This window comes from Triplophysa dalaica, chromosome 4 (assembly GCF_015846415.1).
Source record: "Triplophysa dalaica isolate WHDGS20190420 chromosome 4, ASM1584641v1, whole genome shotgun sequence".
NCBI lineage: Eukaryota > Metazoa > Chordata > Actinopteri > Cypriniformes > Nemacheilidae > Triplophysa > Triplophysa dalaica.
Window position 1 is genome coordinate 15,735,545 of NC_079545.1, and position 16,849 is coordinate 15,752,393.

General features: G+C 37.1%; 3 protein-coding genes across 3 annotated transcripts; 2 read left to right on the forward strand and 1 right to left on the reverse strand.

Annotated features, from left to right (window-relative positions):
* The first annotated feature begins 414 nt into the window (after positions 1-414).
* On the forward strand, positions 415-1,558 carry znhit3 (zinc finger, HIT-type containing 3). The gene is made up of 5 exons (XM_056745513.1): positions 415-593; positions 716-753; positions 887-949; positions 1,080-1,163; positions 1,327-1,558. The coding sequence occupies exons 1-5, from the start codon at positions 526-528 to the stop codon at positions 1,521-1,523; spliced, it is 450 nt and encodes a 149-aa protein (XP_056601491.1). The 5' UTR covers positions 415-525; the 3' UTR covers positions 1,524-1,558.
* Positions 1,559-1,702: 144 nt separating this feature from the next.
* Positions 1,703-14,303, reverse strand: LOC130419082 (unconventional myosin-XIX). Its single transcript, XM_056745506.1, has 23 exons — positions 14,049-14,303; positions 12,323-12,470; positions 12,025-12,173; positions 10,163-10,276; positions 9,501-9,627; positions 9,336-9,405; positions 9,155-9,257; positions 8,826-8,922; positions 8,660-8,736; positions 8,486-8,576; positions 8,075-8,240; positions 7,700-7,773; positions 7,092-7,327; positions 6,817-6,993; positions 6,524-6,667; positions 6,210-6,317; positions 5,966-6,036; positions 5,781-5,848; positions 4,780-4,937; positions 4,365-4,494; positions 3,333-3,418; positions 2,862-3,197; positions 1,703-2,646 (listed from the first exon to the last, which is right to left on the reverse strand). The coding sequence occupies exons 1-23, from the start codon at positions 14,157-14,159 to the stop codon at positions 2,533-2,535; spliced, it is 2,955 nt and encodes a 984-aa protein (XP_056601484.1). The 5' UTR covers positions 14,160-14,303; the 3' UTR covers positions 1,703-2,532.
* A 78-nt stretch (positions 14,304-14,381) lies between these two features.
* Positions 14,382-16,390, forward strand: pigw (phosphatidylinositol glycan anchor biosynthesis, class W). Its single transcript, XM_056745512.1, has 3 exons — positions 14,382-14,449; positions 14,555-14,642; positions 14,886-16,390. The coding sequence occupies exons 2-3, from the start codon at positions 14,628-14,630 to the stop codon at positions 16,380-16,382; spliced, it is 1,512 nt and encodes a 503-aa protein (XP_056601490.1). The 5' UTR covers positions 14,382-14,449; positions 14,555-14,627; the 3' UTR covers positions 16,383-16,390.
* Positions 16,391-16,849: the final 459 nt, after the last annotated feature.

Here is a 16,849-nt window from a genome sequence, read left to right on the forward strand (position 1 = left end):
ATTTATTAAAAGAGCTCTTTGAAAAAAAAGCTGAATTCATTATTTCGATTAGCTATGGATAGATTGGGAAACGTATTTTTAACCAAAATAACAAAAGCATTTGGAATACTGTTCAACACATTATATTTCTCATACAGTAGTAACTTGTATGTCATGTGTCTGGGTCATGTTCTGCACGCATTAATGTGGGCGAAGCTAGAAATTCAGATACCAATTGAATTTAAAATATGCATATAAATTTGAATATTACAAAGATGTAGTATTATAGACGAAAGACAAGCATACACAAAAGACAATATTTTTGGAGAAAATAAACATGGTTTTATATGGGTAAATATACAGTTGGCCAACTGGTGGCGGTAATGCGCCATGACGCGCTTTAGCAACATAATAAACAAATAGAAGAACAGCGAATCCACATGCTTGATACGATTTTATGGGACAGTCAAATTTCTAGTAAACTAGTGGAGCTTGTGTCATATTTAGCCCTTTTTATTTGATTGATTATAGATTTTTAAGTTGATCATGCAGCTTTGTGTAGTTTGTAACGAACTTGTTCCTAAATACAAATGTCCTGCCTGCAGAATCAGATAGTAAGTTGCTTTGTTGAATAAATGTGTCTCCGTGAGACTCCATGCAGATATTTATTCACGAGCAGCTTAAGATCATGTTTGTAAGTCAACTATTGTAACTTCTTGCTCATTTTTTCTTGTAGTTGTTCAGTGAATTGCTTTAAGAAACACAAAGCTGATGGTAAGTTTATTTTATTGTAACATTTTAATGACAGGTTACTGTCTTATGTTGTTTACTTGTTATTTGTTCTGTTGTTTTTTCTGATTAACCAAAGTAATGGACAATTATAATGAAGCTTTATTTCTCTTCATAGGTTCATGTCATCCAAATAAAGAAACTGCCCCAGCCTCCAACACCCCAACACCTGTGTGCAGTGGTGAGTCATTACTGTAGTTTGTAATAGATCCTGTATTATATCACCTTCATCTACTAATAACATCATGTAAATATACTTAGAATTATTCTGTTATTTAATTTTCAATAACTTAAATGTGTTTGGACTTCAGCTGAACAGCCCTGGACTGTTATTGACCTACTGGATAATGACAGCCAGAGTGACAGTGTGGCCTTAGAGAAACTTCAGAAACTAGGTAAAGTTAAATGACAGTAACACAGATGTGTACATTAAGCCATGACGATTTTCACTTTAAATAACACAAAATATTCCATATATGCACATCTTTATTGACAGTCATTTTACCTGTTGTGTCATTTCTGTGCATGCTTACAGAATCTCTGTTTTTGTTAACACAGGTGATTCCGAGGCACTCAAATGTTTTTTGCTAAATCCACATCTCAGACAGTTAATAACATCAGTGGATTCAGCTGAAAATAAAGACAAGGCCATGAAGGATGCCATGCAGGAACCACTGTTTACAGAGTTTGCTGACCAGTGCTTGAAAATTATTGAACCAAAAGAAACAGAACATTATCATGAGGATGATGACTGATTCTCACGGTCACGTATGGATTGTTTCCATCTAAACGTGGACTAACTGACACGTTCCAAGTTCAAATCTCTCCTGTTGTTTTTAGTTTTATATGTAACATTAAATCATCAGTCAGTGATTAGATTTCTTTCTGCACATTTAGAATTTGATTTGTTTAAATCAGATACCGGGACTGGAAAACATGTTGAAAATATTTTTATTTTCCTTAACAAACACAACTTACATATTGGTTTGTTGAAGCTGTACCCAAACTAAGGGCTTCATTCATAAATGCCCTGAGAAAAGAACTGTATAATGGTAGATTTGGTTATAACTGCATATTTTGCATATCATTAAATGTTTGATAACAAAAAAGTAGTGATGTTTGTGTTCATAACATGAGATATTTACCAGTATAAACTGACAAAAATTGGGAACTGTGAATACACCAAATCAAACTACATACATTTACTTTGGTTGCAAGCTCAACTGCTATGCTTCCTATTATTTAACCATGTAGTGTTATATTTTACATTAGTGATTGCACAGAATACAAATAAACTGTAGGATGTACTGGATATAAAACAGTATTCATACACAATCAGCCCTTATCTATCATTTAACAAGATGTCTACATCACTTATGTTTTATATTACATTCAGTTTAAAGTATTTTAATAATTCCTCAATTTGGCATTTATAAGCAGCACATTAAGTTAATAAAAAATAATACTCAAGGATATCTACAAATCATTTTTTCAGTTGTGCAAGAAATGTAGTTACTGATCATTTACGTATAAAATAGCATCATTATAAAAATGTTTACAGTATTATACCGATTGAGAAAGCTCCAGATTTAAAGGCACTTGTGCTTCGTGCTAAGACCTGAGAGGAAATAAACACCCAACATTTTACGAACAATAAGGATTATCATCATACATAATGATTTTTGTCACTGAGAACCTCAATATTACGAAGTTTCCTACATGTACTTTAAAGGTGCATTGATTAGATAAAGATGACATGATATATCAGGTTCCCTCCAGCAGGATCTGGTTAAATCCAGTCACTCCCTCGGTCTTGTGTACTGGGTGCATGTTAGCGTACAGCAGTGGAGATCTCTGCAAATGCATTTTAATGGACCCCTGGAAAATGAAGAGCAGAAAAACTTCAGCTCTTGGTGGACAATATCTGTGACATACACACTGTTATAAAACATGAACAGCATGCTACAGATGCAGTCAATAGACCCTAAATCTTAGTTAACTTGCATTTTCCTGTTAAAATAATTCATGTTTCATAAAAAAAAACTAAAGTAAAAGAGTCCAAGGTAAGATGTATTGTTTGAGAAATCTCTTACCCGTGGCTGTGCTCTGATGGAGGCCACACCCTGATCAAACTGGTTTGTCTTTACTTTATATTCACCCTGTCTGAAGGGGATCTTAAGACAGGCCATTATGGACATGACCCTCTGGAAACCAGAAGCAGTCATAGACACGGTGATGGTGGGGGCAGAAGCCACAGCCAGCCCGATGGGCCAACCTCTGACCACCACAGGTTCTGGGATGCTGGAGAGCTGCACTGAGCCTCTCTCCTTCAGCAAAGTATCCAGCTTGGGACGCACGTAGGCTTCTTCTTCTTCTAATAAATCTTCAGCATTGTCCAGTTCCGACTCAGCTAGCGCATCCATGTGCGCCTGCAGCACGGTGCATATTGAGCAAGGAAGATGCGGAGAAAGACACATACAAAAAGGAGAAGAGAACAAAACTGATTTCAAAGCACAATTAAATGATAATTACATTAGCGCACTAAATAGAAGCAGGTTGCTTACTCTCCAGTGCCTCCATTTGTGCTGAATGACTGCTGCAGCTTTGTGAAGTTTCCTCACCTCTTCTCTGACCAGCCAGGATCTCACCCCTGTTGTAAACGCATTCAAAGTTTTGAAAACACTTTGGGATGGTACTAGGAACACAAGTCTCAGTAAACACGTAAATGATTATATATCTGAAGTGATTTAGATAATGAAATTAAGACATAAACTTAAACAAAAGAAAACATTTTACTTCAGAGTATGTATTTCTGGGTCAAGGGAACTCAAATTGACGGACCAGGTCACATTTGTGTGACACTAACGAAATCCCGCATTCTAAAATTGTCCGTGTGTAGAGCCAAGAACAGGTGCTAAGAAGGTCATGGCACTTCCTGTAGACTGGCGTTCGAATGAGAAGCCAATACATACATACCGATGAAACATCCAACAGCCTGGAATCAATACACCTATTTACCATGTCAATAATGCTAAAAGATCAGTCTTGTATTTAAGTCTCTCTTTGATTTCCATCGGATTTACTGACATTTGACAGTTTTATTTCTCTGATGTAAATGGGATTTAGCCAGATCAGAATTGAGCTTAGAAACAGACATTGGATCTCAGTACAGGATCGGTTTGGCTTGGGTGAGCTTGATCTGTTCTGTACTGAGTTAATCAGGTGAAATGTGTCTAGACGGAGGGCAGATGTCATATGCTTTAGCCAATCATAAGAGAGATGTAGACAGATTCAGCTAAAGTTGTAACACCTTTTGACCAATCACTTATTCTGTATTTTGTGATTATTTTTGTCTGACACTCAAGTCTGACACTCAAGTCAAATTCGAATCACTGTATTGCTAAAAATCACTTTGTTAGTGTATAATACATCTATAAAGTCATCATATGGTCATGTCAAATATCATGGTAGTATCTGTTGTGCCAAATGTCATTTATGCTAATGAATAAAAACATATCCAGATTGAAAACCTCTTACTTTCCTACAGTAAAAATGTGATTAATAACATCCAAAAACCTGTAATGATAAATGCTGACCTGCTTGTATACGAGTGGCAGCTTGTGTCCTGATGTTGCGGCAATGACACTGATACCTGCGCCAGGCACACTGGATACAGAACGCCTTCTGTGAGCGCACCCTGACCCTGTGGTCTTCCAACACCTCCAACTACACAACACATTACATTAAGCTTACAGACATTACACTAAATCATGCTTTACAGCTGGAAATCACACGCAACACAAAGGGGATTTTTATGACTTCTTGTACTGTATACGTGATCTGTGCTTATGTTTTGAACAAAACTTTTGTTTCGTCACAATCATTTTGTTTTACTTTGACAGGTTGGCTTTTAATCTTATAAAGGACCTTAAGATCCATTTGTCTTTCTTCTCTTTACATTATTCTTCAGACCAAATGAGCATTTTAAAAGAGCGTGAGTGGCTGCTTTACCAGAGCGTAAGTCAGAAAGACTTTGGTCCTCCCACAATGCACCATGTTATTAATGTCAGCAGGGCTGAGGGTGGAGCTGGGGGTGTGTTTCTTGAGAACCACATTGAGCACGTCCTCCACTACAGATCGCAGAACAGACTGATCACTCATCTCAGGTCCTGCGGGTAAGAGATGTACTTTAGAAACAGCGTTAACTGCAGGGCATGTACATGCAACTACAGGACAAACACAAGCTGTGATGATAATGCCTTTGTTTGGTTTTAATTCATATGCAGCATTGTTAACTTTACTGTGGTTGTTTATAAGATAACAAATAAAACAGGTGTGCAAGCAGTGACATGAAAACACACACACAAAACTTTCCACAGCTTGGACCAAAACCATTAACAGCGATGAAAACAATATTAGTCAGATTATTAAGGTTTAACATACAAAAGAGAAGTTGGAATAAAAGATGCATAAACTGCAAGAAAATATGTACTAGAAAACATGCAGTTATTCACCCGAAATACTCAGATCTGTGGTTAAGAAACAAACAGGAATATAAATAAAATTGTGTTTCTACAACTTTCCAATAAAGAGGATGGAAATGAGAATACTGAAAGAGAAAAAAGGGAAGAGATAAAGAAATGGTAAAAAATTCAGAGAATGCAAGTGTGCAAAACTTTCAATTCTAGTGATCTGTTGGTGGTTGTGATGATGTTGCTAATAAGATGTTCTGAGTGCTAAATAGCCCAAGTCAAAATAACCCGCCCCTTGTCTCTATATCCTGCTCACAGAGTGCTACTAGCTACCGCTTTAAATCTGTTTTAGAAACTCTTTTTGTCTTCCAGGCAAAACTCATAAGTCTAATTGAGCAAAATGAGTAGGCCACCTTGAGGTAACAGAGGTGTAAAAATTACTTTAAATACTTGAATAGTGGGTCAGGGTTTGGTTCAGAGTATGATCATAAGAACAGTGATTTGTAACGCTAGTAATAACAGGTGAATTATGTCTCTTACCCTCATCTGTGATTAGTAGAGTGTTTGTAATCAGTCCATAACGCTGAAGGAAACTGCCATACGAGATCCTGTATAAGTCATATTTCAAAACATAAAAACATACAAAATGCAGTAAACACGTCCTGTGGCCATTAAATGTATTTGTTGTAACTTGGATGACAGATGTTTTTTTGTCAATGCGTTACCTGATGGGAAATCCTGCTGCGCTGATGTTTATGGTCTCGACTATCCCACAGGCCTCAAGCTGAGTGATAACCTGAGCACAAACCAAACTGACAGTCACTAATCAGCCTGTAAAACTTTAGAATATGGACTTTTTAGAAGAAAAAATTAAAATGAATGAAATCAACAGTGAGTATGCAATAGCATCCTATAAGCACCTGATGCGAGAGTAAACATATATTCTGCAGAGGCAGATGATGTCATTACCTCCTCTTTTTGGAAGGTGAGCGGTCTGCAGTCTGGGTTGGGTTTGATACAGCGTGTGTAGTGGGGGTTGGTGCTGTACAAGATCTTCATCAGGTTTTCCAGTGAGTTCTGCAATTTCACAAAAATTACATAATAAGGCACGTCATTCTCTGAATATAAAGCATCGCTAAAGCTTTGGTGACCTTGAAATATTTTGGCATATTATACCTTGATCATTTTGAGGATTCAGGTGATTGTCAAAAATAATGCTTAAGCTTTCATTGAACAATTTAAAACATACACACAAAGATGCCAGCTTCATTAAAGCTCTGTACCTTAAATTTGGAGACAACAGTAACAACTTTGTTGTGCCCTCTGGACCCTCCACTTCCCTCATGGTCACTCTCATCAAAGAGACCATGCAGAAACGCATTCTGGGATTTCTGCAGAACATGTATAAGCTCTGGGGGAACTGGGTCCTGTAGAAACATTGTTCAGGTGTGCAAAAAATAAAGCAAGGCTTGTGATCTCCCTTTGAATAAATATATTAAACAGTATATAGTGTTGGTTGTGCTATATGATGTACAGTCACAGCTATAGGTTAACATTTACACAGATCATGTCATACCTTATTCTTCTCCATCAAGCCTTCGATCCGATAGCTGACTTTGCCCGCATAATGGGCGACCGTGAAATGAGGCTCTTTACTGAATTTGTCCCAGCTGATGTTAGCATTTCCCGACAGTTCCTTCTCCAAACGCACACGGAACTGCTTAGCATCTGACGTTCTGTTCAAACGACACTCCTAGACAGGAAATTCACATTTGACAAAAATACATTTATATGCTTGTGACAGAAATGGAGTTTGATTTCTCGTCTCTCTCTGTGGAAGTGGAATTAGACCTCATTGAGCAGAGAGAAAATACTGGTGGGACTGCCTTCAATCAGGTCCAGGCAAGCCTGGTTGTCTTGGTAACGTATGAAGGACCACTGCAGCCCCTCTGACACGTACTCCTCCTGCTGGGCCTTCAGATAATGAGCCACAAAGTGTTGCTGGAGTTTTTCGTTGGCGTAATTAATGCACAACTGCTCCAGGTTATTCAGGAGGAAACACTCAAAACCATAAACATCCAGCAAGCCTGGAGAGGAAACCAGTTAGACATGTTTTATTTGTCCTTCACAATATCCAAAACAAAACGTACAGTATATTCTTTGGCACTTTTAAAAATTATCCATAGAATAGAACAGTGGTTTTCAAACTGGGGGAACCCAAGATAGATCCAGGGGGCCAAAGATTATATGGCATGTTATGAAATACAGAAATCTATCAAAGATTTTATGCCATCGACCATAAAAAAATAATACCACCAAGCATAAGTATTGAGCATTGTATAACTCAATATGTTTTTGGTTTAATTAAAATTCTCAGTATAATATTACACGTACGGGCCGCAAAAACAAAACATTTTCAAAACCATTGGAATAGAATACAAAATGAATAAAATACATACCAATGAAGTTGCTCCAAATGGAACTGTCTGCACACATGCTGTTATTGATGAAAGTGACCAACCACTCAAATAGCCTGTAAGTTAAAAACATCATTTTTTAGATTCAAACTGTAATCTCAACAACTGTAGATTTTATAAGCGCTGTTTTCTGATTTCTATCTGTAATATATTACGATATCAGCGGTTTTAAATAAAAACATAAATTATAGTTTGGTCGCTTTACAATCACTTACTGTGTAAGTGGATGGATCTAGGGTACAAAGCTGACCTAGCTTGACAATATGATACTATTAGGAACCTCCGTGTTCATACCACTAGACATACTAGACATTGAAACACAACCTACAAGCTAGTTTACACCAATATTTGACTCACTGTGCATAGATGACTTTAGCAAGACAGTCTCTGCGGATGGTGCACTCTGTCTGAGAACACGGCTTGAGCACATTCTGTTTTCCAGCGCGCAGTGTTCTCACTACCAGATACATCTGTAGCTCCTCTACTGGCACATGTAGCAGGACTGCAGTCTTCTGCAGGAAACCTATAGAAAACGCACAACACAGAGAGAGCAGTTATTAACTCAAGCCACACAATACAACAAAAACGTATGATGAAAGACTACTGGGCAGCAGCAATTTACATAACTTCAAGTGCATGCCTATAGAATGAAAGCTCAATGTGTTTGGAATATGCACGTAACCACAGGGCCACCAAACCAAGTGGCCACCATATGTTACGTTGCATTTGTAGATTGTGCAATAAACTGCTTTTAAAGGTGTTTCGCACCTTTAGAGTTCTCTTCTAGATCACATGGCTGAGACTCTTCAGATGCAGGACTGAAGTCCACATTTCCAAGCTGCAGAAGACCTGCAAGGATCTTCACAAAACAATGAAACAATCATGTTACTTTAAATAGCTTGTGATGTTTAAATCTACTATTTATACCCCATCACAACTCACCTTAAATATCTCTGCCCTTTTCTCCTCATCAATACCTAGGTTGACCATTGCCACCACAGTCTCCTGCAGACAGTCTTCTGTGTAAAAAACAGTGAAAATCAGACGCCAAAGCTCCCCTTAAAATGATAATACATGCATGATGAGACGCTTCAGATCTGATATTTACCTTCTAAATTTTTATCGGGATGTGGCAACCAGGCAAAGTCTAGATCTAAAGGTAACATCCAGGCCAGTCTCTGCTTTTCTGTGGCCCCTTTCATCATCTTTCAATGAAACAAATCAAAAGAGATGCAGACATAATCAGGATAAATGTACATGTGGGAACTAGTCTTCATTAATCATATTTTTGGGAAAGTTGATCAATAATTAAAATGGTGGCGGAACTTCCAGGTGTCAGTTTACGGTAATAAAACTTGGAGAAACAATAAACACATTTTTTTAAGAACTGGTCGTTGTTTTTTATTCTGAAAGGTTTTGTGAATGCAAATATTTTACCTGGTAGAATATGTGAAAGTTCCTCTCATTAGGTGCTTGGAAAGCCACTCTGGTTTTCTCCAACAAATACGTCTGCACCGACGCACCAACCAACAGCTGAGAGCTGCGTTATAAAAACAGAGATTTTACACCAGTCACATACTGCTTCAGGTCCAAAAGCTTAAGAGACCGCACAACTGACCTGTTGAGCTGAAGCTGAATGTATTTTCCAAAGCGACTGCTGTTGTTGTTGCGTAATGTGCAGGCGTTGCCTAAGAAACAAACGAAAAGGACAAACACAGGCTTTTAGTATAAGAGCATAGTGAAGGACAGATAAAAGAATCAAATCTTAGCCTTTCTCTCTTACCAAAGGCCTCCATTAGAGGGTTGGAGTCCAACACTCGTCCTTCTATCTTCTCTACAGTATGTTGACATTTCTGAGATGATGCTGCAACCGTTGCGTAGTACTTCATCAGGCAGCGTGACGTCCAGGTCTGAAGACATATTTAGTAAAGGAGTTACAGTAGATTACTGTAATCTAAAGCTGTGAGAGTCTGTGTAGAGTCATGGGCAGCATAAAACCACATGCAAACAATAAATTGCAATTTATCATATAATTGTGGTAGTTAGAATATAAATAATCTTATCAATTGTAAAAGGAGAGAGAAAACACTTTCCAAATATTTTACAATGGTTGATAGGTTCAATCAAACTCTACAGTATTATGATGCAAATATTTCGGTCACTCAGTGGAATCTAGCCAAATAAACCGGATGTCAGAGTGGACACTTTGCATAAACACTCCCTCATCCACAAAAATCCATAAATCTGTGGATCTCCGATCTACATCAAGTGCTTTGAGATCCATCCTGACTGCTTATTCAGATTAGATCAAATCCATACTAAATTTAATTTGTTTAAGATATCGGTCTTAAATCTTGTTTATCAGTTTGTGAAGATGTTATTCACATAGTAACAAACTTTAATTGTTCCAAACAAAAATGAGGAGGTCACACAAATATCACTCACCTTCCCAGCTCCACTCTCTCCAGAGACCACCAGAGACTGGTTCATGGGCTCCACCTGCCCTTGTACATTTCTGTAAGCCTCTTCTGCAACGATGAAGATGTGCGGCTTGAAATCCTGCATACAAAGAGACGCTTTAACATCACAGCCAGCGTTAAAGCAATATTACTCCCTGCATTTTAGTCTCCAACTGACATGTTTCAACAGTTTACTCAGTTATTGTTTTAGAGTGAATGTCCTAACCGTCATTCTGTTCTGCTACAAAATGTTGGAACAGCATTACTGGCAAATTTGTTTGCATTTTTGAGAGATTCAGCATTACTTGCTTGCATATGTATCACAGGTACACTGTTTTGGAAAAAACAGGTAAAACTACATCTATCATTGTTGCTGCTGCCTAGTACACCTGACTAGAAGGAAAGCTATCACCCAGCATTTTATTCATGTTCCTGAATGTGACGGAAAGGTCAGTCAATATTTTTTAGGACTCTGTTTTCTTGCCCAACTTCCTGATTTGTACATTTGCCATGCCAAAAAAATAAGGAGCGTAATGTGAGGTTACTGGTCCGTGGCTTAATGTGAAAAGAAGGTCAAACTCTGCATGCATCATATTTTAATGAATCCATTCTTATACCAGATGTAACATTAAAGGGGTGATATGACACAGCTGAAACTAATATTTTCAAGCGGTTCCATGCAGCTTTAGCTGTACGAACAAAATAAATGTAAGTAATGTTGACAAAACTTTTTTTTGTAAATCTAAACCATTCCGATTGTCCCAGTAATTTTAAGTTAATTAAACTCAATATTTATCTTTCTCAATCATACTTTTTGTTGTCATAAATTATATACAGACTTCCTGCATGTACGTCAAAACACAATGAGCAAATCAGATGAGAGGCCTCTCAGAACTGGCATTAGCACATTTAAAACTCATTGACTCATAGACATCATGGGCGTACATAAACCTCTCACTAAGCCTATGTACCACTCTTCAAAACAATGGCAACACTAAAAAATACAACAATCTCTTTTAAACCTAAAAGATAAATAAACATTAGGCAGAAACAAGTATTTTTTTCTTTACTGAAAAACACTTAAAATAACACAAAATTTCGAAATTTAAATGTTGCCTAAATGTAGTCTTGCCCAAAGCATGCTGGGAACTGAAAATCCCCCTCAACCAGTCATGTTGAATTAATTTGTTTATATTGAGAAAACTATAAACAATAGGTCCAATATAATGGGGTTTTGCGTTCTACTCAACAATGTTAAATTGACCAGTCAAACACTTATTAAATAAAGCTGACAGATCAATATTTTTGTATAAATAACATAGTTAACTTACATTAATTCAGTTACTTACATTCTTTATGTACTGTGAACAATGATGGTTATGTAAAACTAACAGCAGCGACACTTTATTTTTTTGAATGTAGAATGCATTTTTTGTTGTGACACTTTATTTTATTTAACGCGTCTCATGCATGTGCGATTTATAACCCACCAAAGACACTGAAAAACACGTATTCGCGCCATATGACCCCTTTTAATTAAATTATATCATTTACATAAGAATGGTTTCATATACAAGATCCTTGTGCCTTAGGTTATTTTTATTTGCGTAGCATGTTTCATAAAATATATTTTTTTTATCCCATTGAGCTCAAAACATACTTCATAGCCCAGGTGTACAAACACTGTTCGATCCATCATTGTGACAAAAAAGCAGATGGGTTACTAGATATATCATCTGGATGACATCTGTTACGTATAAACAAAGCAGTACGAAACAACAGTTGTTTATAAACCAAGAGTACATCAGATGTACCCATAGGTCTCATCATGTTTTCTGGTGTGTATACCTGAGGCTGAGGGGCAGAATGATATTCCCTCATCACATCCAGAGAGTAGAGATTAGGAATGGGCTGAAAGGGGTTGAGAGCCACCAGCGTGCAGCCGGCATGTGTGTAAAACACCTTTGCACTGTACCTGGCCTGCAAACATTTCAGCACTGCAAAAAAAACCCAGCCAAAATCACATATGCAGAAGCGAATGCAATATAGGTAAAAAAAGTTATTTATTTCTCCAGACATGTTATATCACACACTTTCATTTTGAGAAATTGTCAATCGAAACAAATCTGTTCTAAAAAAAGCTTACCTGTAGTGGGGGTAACAGGGTTAACTTTGGTGAGGTCATCATAAGTATGAAGTTCAGATTCATTTATAAGGAAGTCTCGGATATCCCCTTCCAGTGAATCATTGAGAGATTTCCTGCGGGTCTGGGCTTTACCGTTCAGCCCATTAACCTGCATAATAAAAACAAATTTGCATAGACCATCTCTTATACCACATTTTAACCAGATGCAACATAATAAAGCAACAGGCATTAAAAGCTCTTAACCTATCTAGCCATGACAAAAGCTTGACAACTTGCTTTCTATTCTAAACTAATCAAACTAACAATACTAACATAAATGTACACGTATCAATCACATAGAAATATAAAATCATAATGCACAGCATAACATATTTAAACCTGCTTTATCTCAGCTGTTTTGTACATACAGACCTCTGCATGACATCATTGGAAAGGGCCTTATCATTTATCTGCAACAACTAACAAAGGTTTAAGCACATATGCTTGTTATAAGAACTTTGGTGAACACCTTCCTTGAGATATGACTAATTGCTCGTGCAGCTCTATTCTTCACTCATAAATCATGTTTAATACATGCATCTTTCAAATAAATGAATAAAAAAGAAATGTAGTTACTGATGGTGCAAACCTTTCTAATGGGACACATCTTGAATAAAACAGTATTTTAATACAACACGATTGCATTTCATGGTCAGCATTCTGTTGCCATGCTGTGATGAAGACAGTATGTTCTAAGCATGTGCCGTGTACGTGCACAGCCAGGGCACGGTCAGGATAAACTAATAATAAACACTGTATGCTGAACAGACCTATGTCTAATCCAATCACACAAACACTGAGTAACACCACTATCTGGTTAGGTTAAGAAGAGTCAAGTCTTTTAAAGCATCTTTAAAAGAAATACTACATTAGACCTTAACTACTAGCATTAATGAGAAAATTATTTCTCCAGTTGGGAGAGAACATCTGAAATGTCAAAATTTCAGGATTCCTGTATTTAAACATGAGCCAACATGAGTCAAAGAACTAACAATTATGTGATACAGAAGCATTCCTGTCTGGCACCAACACTGCAGTCTGTGAATCATAGTAACATAATGACAAATCTATGGTTGTATCCGTAACTATGTCTGAAATGGCTCAGAGACATGGCATGGGCAAACCAACTTGATACTGTTTTAAAATGTTGTTGTCAAAATGTTTATTTTGTGCGCTTTTATTAGACTTTGATATAAAACCAAAAACAGTAAAACACCATATGAATAAAGGCTACGTTATCAATAATAGATGTAACATCCACTGATCCAGAACACCCAAAATAATCTTGAGTTTAAAAGCACCCCTGTTTAATCCGGGACATTGACAACACGTCAATGAACATGCACATTAGGTATAAACCCCAAAACAAGACCATTCATCGTAAAATCATTTACAGATGTTTTATTCATTTATGAAGCATTTTACTAATCTTAAAATAACCATATTTAGGGACAAAACTTGTGATGGTACTATTTTATGAACAGACAACACCAACTATAATTTCATCAATGTCGTTATAAACACATGGTGTTTTATTGGCAACACTATGTTTTTGAACGTCACACTCTGAAATACATACAATACAGCACATTTTTGTACTGTTATTAAGAGGAAAAGTTTATAACGTGTAGGTGAGGCACCGTTTAAAGATATTAAATGTCTGGTCTAGTAAACACATGTCACTTACCGTCTCGTGTCGGTTTGTTGTTCCAGCCAAACTTCTCAACGCTCCATGAGAACTATTAACGGTCGACACGTCTTTGTTTCTTGATAAAACTTCATGTTTGACAGTCGCCATGAATGTAGAAGTAATAAAAAACAAGTCTCGTGGTATTTTGTGCTATATTTCTGTCACTGACATTACATTTTAGTCGTTTTGTCTTTCCAGCGAATGAACATTCCTGCATGAAGGACAAAACTCCCACCGCGCGATCCCGCTCACTCACCGGCCGCTGCTGACATGAGTGGTGACGTCACGCAGTTTCTATCCGAGTCCCGCCCACATGATGAGTTCACAGAAAGCCACTCCCAATGCGGAAGAGAAATTTCTCTAAATAGTTCTCATGTGCGGAAGCATTTCGTTTGAAAGTAAGAATTAACCATGAATAATTGATAATAGATTTGAAGTATTGTATTAAATATAATGCACCTTCATTTTTAAACCAGGTAACATGAAGTGTTTACTTTTTTTAGTGTGATAAACCGGTTAATCCTGACAGTCCGCTGTTAGCCTCTAGCGAGGACAGACACTAATTTCTTTCCACAAATGACACTGGACGAGGTAGGTATATCCAAATATGTTTTTGCGTCAAATAAGATCCTTTTGTCTTTACCGCTGTTGTTCACATTTGAGCACAAACTCATTAGATGAGTCTGGCAAAAGTACCACTGTGTCTTGTTTTTAAATCGACCTATTTTGCTATTTTTTGTTTAATATGTCGATTGTTTTTATTCTATATTTCATTACCATATAGGTTCCCAACTAACCATTAGTAACATCATGTTTGTACTGTGTTTTTTACAGGAAATGGCATTGCCAGATGGCAAGATTTCATTTGTCAGCAACCTCAATGGAACAACGCTGACAGAGGTTTCACTGGGATCCCTGTTAGCTCCACTGTGTGTCCTGAGTAGAGGACTCTTCCTTATAGTGTTCCACCTGGGAAAAGGGGTCCTTCCATTGTCCCAAGGAGTCCATCTACAATTGGACTTCATGACACTGATAATTCCTTTGGTCCTGTCATGTACCATACTTTGCGACATTCTTCACTTTGTAATCATGGGTCTGGCTCTAGTGGATTTTGCTGTCCTGTACTTTGTGTACAACAACAGAAGGCGACCATCTCAGGGTTCACACAAGAGTACGATTGACAAGTTTCTACAAACAAGAGTAGAATCTAATCAGGTCCCATTTGTAACCGTCTTCCGGGTTCTGGTCAATGTGAAGACAGCCATAAGCATTCTGGCCGTCGACTTCAGTGTGTTCCCCAGACGATATGCAAAGACAGAGATGTATGGCACGGGGGTCATGGATTTTGGTGTTGGAGCATATGTGATGGCCAATGCACTAGTGTGTCCTGAAGCGAGAGGAAAGAATATTCAAGGATCAAAATTTAGCCATGTGTTAAAGCAGTTTATGTCTGTATGGCCCCTGGTGCTTTTGGGGTTGGTGAGACTGGCGAGCATCAAGTCAACTGGCTACCACGAGCATGTGACCGAGTATGGAGTTCACTGGAACTTTTTCTTCACGTTAGCTATTGTTAGAGTGGTGGCATCTGTGCTTTTAGCCATTTTTCCTGTAAATGTCTACTGGCTTCTTGCTCTCCTCCTTAGTGGAATTTACCAGGTTTTCTTGCAGACAACAGAGCTTAAAAATTTTCTCATCCACAATGATGACCGTACAGGCTTTCTGCAGGCCAACAGGGAGGGTATCTTCTCAGTTGTGGGTTACATAGCCATCTATATGGCTGGGGTTCAGGCTGGGCTATACCTGATGCAGAGCAGAACATTAGTTAAGGACTGGATCAAAGTGATTCGTAACCTTCTGTTAACCTGCTTTGGGTTATTTATCACCTTGCACATTTGCCAGACATATATAGAGCCAGTGTCACGCAGAATGGCCAACCTTTCTTTCTGTGTTTGGACTGTAGCTCAATCCATGTTATTTATTTCTTGCTTAAGCATTGCTGATGGACTTTTGCTTTATTCTAAAGTGATCTCTAATGTTTCTCTTGTAGCTTCATCATGGACTCCTTGTACAAATAAGAAGTCAGTAAATTCATCAACACATGACAAGATTAGACAAAATTTAGATGCATTGTGTCTCGTACAATCTGTAAACCGGAATCAGTTATTATATTTTCTGCTTGCAAATATTATGACTGGTTTGACCAATGTTTTAGTGGACACTCTAAACAGCAGTGATGTCATAGCTGTAAGTGTTTTGTTGATGTATATGTTCATAAATAGCTTAGTCATATTTATAATGCATATTAATAAAATAACTATTAAGTTCTGGTAATACATTGACCCATTTTTATTTTTTACATTTTATTTTTTTATTTAGTCTTTTTCAGAAATACATTTTATTTGAAAATTCTGTTGTGAAATGTGCTGTATTTAAAGTTTGCATAGTGTAAATAAAATAAAATGAGCCAACATACAATATTTTGTACCAAAGTAAATATGAATGTATTATAACAAAATTGTACCTGAGTACAGATAACATGAACATTTATTTCGTTTTCAGGGACTCATATTCATTCATTTTCACATTTATGCAATTTGCTTAGTACAGCATTATGATAAAATAATTTTTAAAGTACAAGCAATCTCTTGTTTTGTAAGAGCATGTACAATAACATTATACAATAAAATGGAAATAAAAATAGGAAAAAGACACACCACCTATATGGGTTTAAAAGTACAAAGGGCAAATTAATTAAGATAAATGCTTAATACATTTTACCATTATCAAAAAATGCATAT

What these genes read in the sequence shown, in the direction of transcription:
- znhit3 (XM_056745513.1), top strand. Translation starts at nt 526, where the DNA reads ATGCAGCTTTGTGTAGTTTGTAACGAACTTGTTCCTAAATACAAATGT. An exon ending in CCCAACACCTGTGTGCAGTG is followed by an intron (nt 950 to 1,079) that starts GTGAGTCATTAC and finishes TTTGGACTTCAG; the next exon opens with CTGAACAGCCCTGGACTGTT. An exon ending in AGAGAAACTTCAGAAACTAG is followed by an intron (nt 1,164 to 1,326) that starts GTAAAGTTAAAT and finishes TTGTTAACACAG; the next exon opens with GTGATTCCGAGGCACTCAAA.
- LOC130419082 (XM_056745506.1), bottom strand. Translation starts at nt 14,159, where the DNA reads ATGGCGACTGTCAAACATGAAGTTTTATCAAGAAACAAAGACGTGTCG. An exon ending in CATTTGGAGCAACTTCATTG is followed by an intron (nt 7,328 to 7,699) that starts GTATGTATTTTA and finishes TTTCCTCTCCAG; the next exon opens with GCTTGCTGGATGTTTATGGT. An exon ending in TTTTCTCTCTGCTCAATGAG is followed by an intron (nt 6,994 to 7,091) that starts GTCTAATTCCAC and finishes TTTCCTGTCTAG; the next exon opens with GAGTGTCGTTTGAACAGAAC.